Raw genomic sequence first — 11,173 nt, 5'->3', positions numbered from 1 at the left:
TGCTTACGATGAAAGGATAATTCTCTGCATAACATTTATTTTTACTATGTTAATTAATAAACATAATAAAATGTATACATGAATGTGTTATTACTATATAAAGTTAAATGTGTTACTACTTTTGTAAACGTTATATGTATTATTACTAAAAATTCCAGATAAAATACGAACTCGTAAATTATTTTTAATCTAACGAAAGTATATGATTATAAGTTTTCTTGTATTTACTTTTTGTTTCTTCAAGTGTATCTGAATTTTTGAATATTAATTAATAAATCAGGAACAATAATATCTATAAGAATTTAATTCATAATCATATATAATTTAAATCTATGCTCTCTTGAAAGAACGTAACGATCGACCAATTAACTTCGTGCTTTCAAAGATCAAAAGGAAATCTTGTTCCTGATTGGCTGGCGTACATTCGATTAATGTCGATCGACATAAAATTTATTTGATGATAAATCTTTACTTTCCTTTTTTTTTTTTTTATTTAAAGTGAATACAGGATTCCTCGTTTAAACACAAATACAATGTAGACATTGTAATTACAATTTGACTTATTACATATTAATATGTTGTACATGCGCGATAATCGTTATCGCTATTTTCGATAATCGAAATTGAATGCAACAGTGTAGAATTACTATATATTGAAATACTCCAGATGTCGAAGCCAGTTGGAGAGCTTTCGTGGCTCGGACGAAAACACTTACACGTTCTGTCTTCGTAAACATGTATTAATGTTATTACAATCCATCACAAGAAATCGCGTAACCTATTTTGTTAGTCAAATAATAATACCTCGAAGAGAAGTTCATCGGGAAATTTCTTATCATAAAATAATTAACGTGTGTTTTCTTTCGTATGGCAATTGATGTAATTATCGATAAGATATTTTCTCCAAAGTTTCAATAGAATTAAGTTTCGTCTACAACATTGTGAGGTTATAAATGGCACTTTTATTTACAAGTATGTGGGACTCTACGATGTTCCTGAGCACCCTAACCCCAAAATTCTACGTAGCATTAACAGGAACGTCGTCATTAATATCCGGTCTTATTCTCATATTCGAATGGTGGTACTTCAGAAAGTACGGTACTTCGTTTATCGAACAAGTATCTTTGAATCATATTTCACCTTGGATCGGTGGAGGTGATAATGGAGGTGACAGTGCTAACTCGAGTTTGAATAATTCCAATGGTTCTAATCAACAGAACGTTCCTGAATGTAAAGTTTGGCGTAATCCGATAAATTTATTTAGGGGTGCAGAATATCAAAGGTTTTTTTGGGCAACTAACAAAGAGCCGCTAACATATTATGATATGAATTTATCGGCTCAAGATCATCAAACGTTTTTTACTTGTGAAGGTGATACAGGTAAATATAATGAAAAAGCCTGTTTAAACGCATTATATCTGATTATAAGTAATAACTGACAAGCGTTAGGTGTAAATGTTATGTCGTTTCTATATTAATTGATCATGTCGTATAGGTAAAGCTGAATATGAAATTATGCAAACAGCTTGGAGAGAACGAAGTCCCGTAGCCAGAATAACAGCTGCGCATAGTGCTTTAGAAAATAATCCAGATTGCGCGTCAGCTTATATTTTACTCGCCGAAGAGGAAGCTACTACAATTGTAGAAGCAGAAAAGATTTTAAAACAAGCTTTGAAAGTAGCAGAAAATAATTATAGGAAATCTCAAAGTACGCAACATCAAGGCTCCATCGCAGAAGCGATACACAGAAGAGACACAAATGTACTTATTTATATCAAAAGACGTTTGGCTATGTGTGCAAGAAAACTTGGAAAATTGAAAGAAGCGGTAAAAATGTTCAGGGATCTAACGAAGGAAGTACCACCAATTATGAACGTTTTGAATATCCATGAAAATCTAATAGAAGCTTTATTGGAGATGCAAGCGTATGCTGATGTACAAGCTGTTTTAGCAAAATACGATGATATAAGTCTACCAAAATCAGCCACTATATGTTACACAGCTGCTTTGTTAAAGGCAAGATTAGTAGCCGATAAATTTTCACCAGATATAGCTAGCAAAAGAGGTTTGACTACAGCAGAAATGTCTGCAGTGGATGCTATTCATAGAGCGGTAGAATTCAATCCTCACGTACCAAAATATTTATTAGAAATGAAACCTTTAATTTTACCACCCGAGCATGTTTTAAAAAGAGGAGATTCAGAAGCTATAGCTTACGCATTTTTCCACCTTGCACATTGGAAACAAATGGAAGGAGCGCTTAATTTGTTGCATTGTACATGGGAAGGAACATTTAGAATGTTACCATATCCCTTGGAAAGGGGACACTTATTTTATCCATATCCAACGTGTACCGAGTGTGCAGATCGCGAACTTTTACCCTCTTTTCATGACGTCAGCGTTTATCCGAAAAAAGAATTGCCATTTTTTATTTTATTTACAGCCGGTTTGTGCTCCTTTACAGCACTCTTAGCTTTGTTGACTCATCAGTATCCTGATACCATGGGCGTAGTCGCGCGAGCGATGCTCGCTTGGTTCTCTCATCCCTTTTATTATATTTTGGATAAATTAGAAACTGTCTTGCCGTCTAATTTATTACAGCAGCTCTCTAGAATATAAGAAATTTTCTTATGATCTCTATTAACCAAGACCTATTGTGATATTTATGATACACTTTTTTCTTTGTTAGATACGCTGAAAATAAGCGTATTAGATGTTCGCGAACAGCTCTTCTTCCTTATTACATTTTTATGACTGATGATTGGATATATGTATTTATAGTACGAATTAATTGTTTAGCGTTGTAAGTCAATTAAATCATCTACCTTGAATGAAACGATGTACAAGTAATAAAAACAAGTAGATATGCTTACGGCACTTTCCACTTTTTAACTTTCGTTTCATTTTTCTTTTTGTTGCCGTAAATTATGTGCTAACATAAATAATTTTTAAACATTAAAAAGAAATGATTAACAAGAAGAATTTCGTTACAACTCTTCGGTATACGTGTATTTGATATATTTATATTTAATTTTTTAATTGACTAAACGATGTAACTTATTATTCTGTCTTCTTCTATCAAGAGAGCTTAAACACAGATGAATTACGCGAGGATACGATGGAAATTTATGCTTGTTGTTAGACTTTCCATTATACGAGAAAATTGTAATTGTACGGACGATTTTGAACAATGAACTATTCAATGATAAATTATTATGAATAACTTCATTCGTTGTGTTATGAATCAATTGGACGCACCTCGCTTGCGTAGTTATTGAAAAGGATATGCAGATAGTTAGAGTACACGTACATATCATTGCATTCGTATTTATTCGATACTTCATATTATCAATAGCTCGTAATGAGTTGAGAGAACAAACAAGACCAGGTATATTCATATTTTGCATATTGTTAAGATAAAACGTGGCTTATATGTTACATAAAGGAAATAGATACAATTTTAATAAATCTGATCTTGTACAATTGTATTAAATATACATAATACAACGAGTATTGACAAATTTAGAATAAAGAAACTTCTTCATTATATTATAAATTAATTTATATTAAAATATAACAAAACCGACGATTACTATCGGAGAAATGAATCAACTCTGGTCTGCCTGTCTATCGTGAGACGGTTATGATAGGAGAGAGAGATATAAGACACTTGGAAGTCAGAGGGCCCAGGTCTCTCGTACTCTGGGCTGGCTCACCATGACTTTGATTTTGTTTCAAACATTCATCCACTATTAGCCTTAAATGATAACTGATTTAAATTTTTTGTTTTTATGTACAATACTTCTTTACTTTATAATTTACTTATTCAGAAAAAAGAAAAAACAGATATAACGCAGGAATAGTATTAAATAATTGTTTCCACATAGCTAAGACAATTTGTATTATAATTATGAATGTACGTAATAAGAACATGTAAAAACTTTTCAAATGTGGTTCTTAAGTTTTACTATAAGAATTATCCTTAATAGATTGTTACAATTATATGTATATATATATATATATATATATATATCTATATATATATATACATATATATTATATTATTACATATAATACACACATATATATATATATTTATATATTATATTTATATTATATATTATATATTCAAGTATATAATATATAATATATATTAATATATAGCAATATTGATCTATAAAGTAGGAGATATTTTTTTTTTTTGAGTATTCGTCTTCGGTTAGTATCTGAGCCCTTTACGTGCAGCCCATATACGGTTCAAACGGCACATACGATTCTTCCACCATTTCTTATCATTCATGCCGTTCCGGATAAATTTATTTATTGCCAAAACGGTTGAATTATTTTCTTGCGATCCGACAAAAGTCCACATATTGCGTTTATTTACAAATAACAGATTGTCCAGTTCACTATAAGGGTAGCATCGACAGACAGCCCCGTAATCACTTCACTGCATTTTTAGACTTGATCGTAACCACCATTCTCTATAAATAAGGCACCTTTAACAAATTACGCTGTTATAGGCTACAACGATCTAGCAGTCCAACACTTGTTCAATGTTACAAGATCTGCACCGATAGTAGATAACTCGTAATTGTCAATTGAGGCTTACATAAACTGCTGTATTAATACATTGAACGAAAAACGATATGCATATGTAAACATTATGTAACTAACTGGGCACTGTAAACATCAAAAATCATTTCCCGTTGAAAAATTAGAATTCTCTCAAACGGGAATAGTCATCTTCTCTCAATTTTCTTAATATGTTTTGTTTACCATAAATTAACATAGTCATAACAAATACTTTATCATTTAATGTTTTATAGCATTTATAATAAATATATTAACTGTACTTATTATTTGCTACAATCCAATATCTTTAAAGCAGCGTAGTTCGCGCAAAACTTTTCGTTTCAAATGCCTCAAAAGTTTAATCTAAAATGATTTTTATCTATTCATGCCTCATTTCGAATGCCTCAAATTTCTTCTAAAACGATCTACCTACCATGCCCACCACACTGGGCTGCCAAAGCGACAAGTAATTCGAAGATCAGACGTAATTGACCTAATCCAGTCAACGCGATTCGATTTAGATTATTTGATTTTATAGAAAAAAAAGAAAGAAAAAATAAAAAAAAAAAAGAAAAAAAAGAAAAAGAACGAAGAGCAATTTATTCACACTGGAACGATATCTCCTTGACCATCGAAAAGATTCAAAAGTACTTTGTGCTCGTGGAATGTTGAAAAGTGTATTTAAAAGTGTGGAAGAAATGCCACATTATTAAATTGATATTATTTGCAACTGTCCTCTTCTTTGTCCATGATAAAAATATCTTCCGACGCCAAAAAATTATGACACTGGCGTGGACGAATAGCTTCACTTCGGCATTAAAGAGTACCGTTTGCGAAGTACTGATACCGGTCATACAGTTTAGTAGACCAAGAATGGATGCTACCTTCGACCAAATCTTCGACATGACGACGTAATTGATCTTCCGTAAGCGTAAGATGAAATCTATTTTTCAATCCTTGAACCGTGGCAGCTCCTCCACTGCGGAAACAAGGAAGTTGAGAACCTAAAACGAGAAGAAGAAACAAAAAAAGATAGTTTTACGAGCAAAGATAGATCATTAATTATTACATATTGATTACCAACTAAAGAGGTTTTACCTGATAACATGATCTCTACAAGATTAACTATCTTTTCCATATGCTTTCGTGCTGCGATCAAACCTTGAAGAATAAGAGTTTTAAATTGCTGAAAAATTTTCGACTGACTACCACCCATCACTTCAACAAATTCGGGAGTCAATTTAAACGGACTGGTCTCAAATCCCAAATTGCGAGGCGAAGTTGATAATATGAATCCAAAATCTATATGTATCAGGTGTCCATCGCTGTGTAATAAAATGTTTCCATTGTGACGATCCTTCACTTGAATGAGATAACTTATGAGACAGTAAGCAGCACAACTTTGCACGAAGTTCTTTTGGGCTATGATAAACGCTTCTGAATTTGAAGGACCAAATTCTCGTTCGAAGTATTGTAGAAGAGTCAGTTGACAATGCTTTTTTATTTGGTGTAAAGATACAGTGTTCAATATTGGTTCTATCAATCCGCTATCATTGGATAAACATAAAATCCTAAAAATCATATCAAGTTGTAGTGCATTATGCTTGTTAAAAGACGTAAGTTAATGTTTATAGGAATAACTTTAATCGTACTTGTATGGTCGAACCCAAAGTGGAATTTTCTCGTCTAGCCAAATTTTCTGTAACATTGAAAGTAATTGGGAAGCAAGAAGTTCTTGTCTTAAATCATCCCCACATTTTACAATAACGGCAAGAAGCCTCCAAGAAGCTAAATGACCGTACGGACTGGATGCTCTAATACGTTTCTGCTTTAATTCCCATGGCTCTTTGAGGACGGCGGCTGATGGATCCTCTGGATCATGGTTAAATGTTGCACTGGGTGTAGCAGTCATTTCACTTAGACGACGTTTTATATCACCAGGTACGAAAACCGGTTCTCGACTATCAGATGATTCTTGACTTAATTGCGATATCGTATCTCTATCTCTGGGCTTACGAAGTTGTAAATACTGTTGGGATAGTAGATAAAGATTGAGTAATGAAATATGAAGAAAACAGGCATACGTATCTAACTAATTATACCTGTTGCGTGATCTCATCGTCTTCTTGACTCCAACAATCGTTTGGGTCGTCATCGGGAAAATTAAATGCTATTTCTGTATTCTTAACAGAATATGGTGAGATATTTTTAACAGGTGTCTGTCTAAGTGCTGTCGTTACGTTTTGCTGTATTTCAGTAGAGACCATATTGGATGATGACGTCACATTAGACTGTTCACCACCAGTTAGATTTTCTTCAGACTTCGTATGCCTCAATGAACTTCCCATAATTTTGGTCGGCACAGGTGATGTGTATAAATCTTCTACTTCCAATACTTCGACATAAATAATATACGGTGCCTGAAATCGTAAGACTTGCAAATGTAATGATATGTAATAAATATTTATACGAGTATAGGAATGAAAAATATCAACCTTATCTTTACTATTAAGCACAGCAGCATACTGTGGAGGGACTCTTACAATATGATGCGGTACTGTACTGTGCAAAGGCAACCATACCCTTGCAGGAAGATTTAAATTAAGAGTGTTAAGTTCTGCTACCAACTGTACAGTCTTACTTTCCTTTGTTGGAATTGTCCCAAGTAATTTACCAATAGATATCAATGCTTGAATAAATTCAAGTTCTGGAGCAAGACGGGGTGCCTATCGTAATGAGACAAAACAAGAACGATCATTATCATGTATTAGGAACATTAAGCGAGCCTTTTATAAATAGCAATTTACTTACATTGCAGAAGCAATCAGTTTTTTGACCTCTCAAATCATTTACCACACCTTGGCAGGAATAAAAACAGGTACAACCATTGTCAAATGCTCGACCAGAGCTCAGGTCCCCAAGGCTTACTTTATTTATTGTACCTTTACAAAAAATAAGCACATGAATTTTCGTTGGATGTTTTCGTGAACATAAACTTGATCTAAATTTTAATATGTACCGGAATGACTACGGCGTAAAGTTTGGAACAATCCGGTAGCATCCGATTGAGATCTTTGGTGAGTTTTCTTATTAGGTGACATAACGTTCTGTGTTAAAGGTAATGGCGGCGAAGCAGGAACTTGCAACGCGGAAGAACGTTGCTTTCGTGTCAGATTTCCTTTCGGCCTGAATATAGATTTTCGACGTTCGTTGTAATACATTCCAATAATACATAGCATTTTATATTAAAATTTTTACCTAAGTTCATCCGACAAAATGAGATTTTTTAATTTGGTCCCATGAGACTTCTTTTTGGATGGCAAATGAGCATCAGAGCTGTATGCATCTAATAGCCAAGCACATTTTAACGAGAAATCGGCCGATTGTCTACATCTGTATGAAGGGGATAAAAACATTAATAGGAATATGATACGTCGAATACATTTATAAGGAATATAGTTTTACCTATGGACAAGATATGGATAAAGGACTTCAGTAACATCGTGAAGCTGTATATACATTAACACCAATTGTGGCAAATAGAAATCCACTTCGTTATCAGGAAAACTGAACATCTTGTTACCTAAAAATATACTAAATATGCGTGAATTTGCTGTTTCTATGCAAGAATCCATAATGCAAGATTTATCTAAAAGTATGTAAATTCATATCAATTTTCTCGTAAAAAGTTAGCAATTATACGGTTTAGAAAGTATCGATTAAGAGTTTTCATCAAAGAGCTTACCTAGATAACTTTGAACACCTGGCTCTTTGGAATTGAAAAGATAGGATATGGCCATAGACATATCGAATATTTGACTCTCGAATAACCTGAGTAAACACCCCTCCGACGGCTTTGGCTGAACTGTCTCTTGTCTTTGAACCTCTGGCTGTTTTTTTACAGTTTCTTTGTCAGGTTGCGCAGAGGTGCCACAACATAAAGTCATTGCAGCGCCTGCCAATTCTCCTTGTACCATAGCCACTTCGGAGGAAGAGTTCTGATACTCCATAGCTTTCTCAGATATGCTATTACAAGGTTCCTCGCGTGGGTATTCATGATTTTGAAGTTCTTTGGGGCAAAGGACTATACCAGAGTGTTCTTCAGTTTCGTGATTAGTTTTATCGAGATTCTTTAGTTTACAGAGTTCACGATCACCATTCTTTTCAGGCAAGGACTCACTACGTAACACTAATTCCACAGGGGACACTGATACAGACACCCCACTGTTGTCTTCTCCGTCAACAACATCAATGCCATCCATATCTCCTGTTTGTGACAAAGTAGAATCGAGACTTTCTCTACTATGCAAATGATCTACACTTGACTCTCTGGTAGCTGTGTTGGCAGCGTCGCTAGAACCGCTGTCGGAGCCGCAGAGTATACCAGAGTCGTCGGATCCAAGACTAGCGAGGTCCTCGCGTTCTCGACTACGTCCCTTGCAGGTTGGCACCGTTGTCTTAATTACAGGCGTAGGATTCGTCTCGCATTCTGGACTCGGAGTAACGTCCACCTCGGGGATTCGTTGTAAAGCCGAATCCAGGCTTCTGTTTCTATGGTGCAGCGTTAACGTTGTCGCGGCCGCTTGGGGCACCGGTGGAAGTAAGATACCCATTGACCTACAATAAATATTATAATTAATGTCTCCAAGTTTCCCGCTTGTCATCATAATTTCACGATGCAATTATCCGATCTCGCGATTATATCTTTATCACTATTTTAAGAAGCAAACATGGTGTAAGCTCGTGTACCTGAAGTCCAAACTATGATTTCGTTGATGAGTCGTCAGCCTATTGCGAGCGCTGATCGATGGATTTGGCCGGCCATGAACGAGAGGAACATTACAGTTAGCTAATTTGTGCCTTTTGATATGTGCCACGCTTTCCTGGCGCGTCGATCCACCAGTAGGCACTGTTACGGCTACGACTTCGCTCATATTAAACTTAAACGAGCACCGGCTCAGCCAACAGTCATCTGCTGTTCATGTTGACAGCTCACCTGTAAAAAAAGAAAGAGGAAGACAAAAATAAGGAACGTAAGGACATTATCATTTAGCATTAAAGATTATCATCGATCAAGATCGGAATTTCAGCGGAATTAATCTTAACGCGGATTGAGAAACGTGCTAAAGAGAAACATTCGTTAGTTTACGTAACACGTTTCTAATGTATATACATAACCCGAAAGAAGACGGGCTGCTTGGCAACGCTTTGCTTGCTGCCAATGTTGACAGTGAATGCCTAAACAACTTGCATACGTATCTAAGTCTACACAGATACACACGTGCGCGCGCGTGTGTTTCTCAAGAAGCATGCAATTTGCGGAGAAAGTACAGACGCTTTTCGACGAACGACGAAAATCTTCCGAGAAAAGACGATTCCTCGTGGAAAAACACGAGTTCTGTTGATGCGAGACGAATGCGAGGCACGCTTCGTTTCTAGAGCACAATTTTAATTAAACTCGAACGAGTACGAGTCTTATAAACGTCGCAAACGAAACGTATTTTATGTCGACTTTTAAAGAGCAACAGAAATTACTCGTCGGCAAATGAGAATCTTTGTCTTGAAGTCGGGTGGAATCCTAGTTTCTTCTTTTTTCTTTTATTTATTTATTTTTTTCATCCTCGATATATTTAACTAACTTTATAGTATCGTAAAAACAAAGTAACGAATAATCGTATTACACGTTGTAAAATTCCCATGGAAATTGATTTGTCATGACCATTGTGAAATATCCATGGCGCTTAATAGACAAAAACAAAACCTAAGCAATTGCATACTTTGGAATACAATCGTCGAGTCCGCAGCTTTGTTTGAAAATGGCGCGCCAGAGAAATTTATAGTCTCGGGAATATGAGCGAGACAAAATGTGTGTGCGCGTGTGTGAAGAGGAACATTGCGTAGAAAAAAGATCGCGAGAGATAAATCGCATAACCTAGAAACCATTCGATTGAGAAACACAAAGATGCCTGTAAATAGGTTTTATGAATGTTTATGAATGAAGAATGATAGAAAATGATACAACATAAAAAGATCTAAATTAATGTATCATCACTGACAACGGACGAGATAAAAGATATCAATAAGAGAAAAAGAAACGCGTTGTCATTTGTCGACTATCAGGAAGTTTCGAAAATGTGATAGTATAGAGTCATATCTTTACCGAAAAAATCTACGGTTTCGTAAAACTTATTATAATGATATATATATATATATATATATATATATATATATATATATATACATATATATATATAAAAAGAAAGAAAGAAAACAAGAAAAAAATAAGACACGAAGATACAAAAGAGGAAGAAACGATCGATACAAAAAGGGAAAATGAATATTGTATTATCGTAATGAAAGAGACACGTAATCGTTGCAAACATTTCAACACAAGTCGAGAACTATTTCCGGTAGGTAAGTGAAACGTCGATTCTATGTTAGTTAAAGGTTAGATCCAATCAACGTTTCATTCTATTTTACTGTCTCCTCGAGCTCAATCATACAATTAACACCTATTCCTACGACCGAAGGAATGATCTATGATTTAAATCATTTCTTCGATGTCTTTCATCAAATAAGTTTTAGCTTGTATACGTTC

At 34.8% G+C, this 11,173-nt stretch overlaps 2 protein-coding genes across 4 annotated transcripts in view; one reads left to right on the top strand and one right to left on the bottom strand.

Moving 5' to 3' along the window:
- The first annotated feature begins 39 nt into the window (after window positions 1-39).
- LOC127063181 (protein ST7 homolog) lies at window positions 40-4,700 on the top strand. Its single transcript, XM_050992576.1, has 2 exons — window positions 40-1,380; window positions 1,496-4,700. Exons 1-2 carry the CDS (start codon window positions 954-956, stop codon window positions 2,617-2,619), a joined length of 1,551 nt encoding a protein of 516 aa, XP_050848533.1. The 5' UTR covers window positions 40-953; the 3' UTR covers window positions 2,620-4,700.
- LOC127063175 (phosphatidylinositol 4-kinase beta) overlaps window positions 3,312-11,173 on the bottom strand; it is an 18,851-nt gene continuing 10,989 nt past the window's right edge. For all 3 annotated transcript variants that reach the window (XM_050992563.1, XM_050992562.1, XM_050992561.1), the window contains exons 2-12: window positions 9,325-9,571; window positions 8,321-9,192; window positions 8,041-8,224; window positions 7,834-7,968; window positions 7,595-7,761; window positions 7,387-7,517; window positions 7,071-7,301; window positions 6,678-6,995; window positions 6,228-6,604; window positions 5,674-6,146; window positions 3,312-5,579 (exon numbers count right to left, since the gene is read on the bottom strand). In XM_050992563.1, coding sequence (XP_050848520.1) covers window positions 5,392-5,579; window positions 5,674-6,146; window positions 6,228-6,604; window positions 6,678-6,995; window positions 7,071-7,301; window positions 7,387-7,517; window positions 7,595-7,761; window positions 7,834-7,968; window positions 8,041-8,224; window positions 8,321-9,192; window positions 9,325-9,509 — 3,261 coding nt within the window. In that variant the 5' untranslated portion in view covers window positions 9,510-9,571 and the 3' untranslated portion in view covers window positions 3,312-5,391. The remainder of the gene's footprint in view (window positions 5,580-5,673; window positions 6,147-6,227; window positions 6,605-6,677; window positions 6,996-7,070; window positions 7,302-7,386; window positions 7,518-7,594; window positions 7,762-7,833; window positions 7,969-8,040; window positions 8,225-8,320; window positions 9,193-9,324; window positions 9,572-11,173) is intronic.

This window comes from Vespula vulgaris, chromosome 4 (genome assembly GCF_905475345.1).
Source record: "Vespula vulgaris chromosome 4, iyVesVulg1.1, whole genome shotgun sequence".
NCBI lineage: Eukaryota > Metazoa > Arthropoda > Insecta > Hymenoptera > Vespidae > Vespula > Vespula vulgaris.
This window is presented reverse-complemented; position numbering and strand designations above follow the sequence as displayed.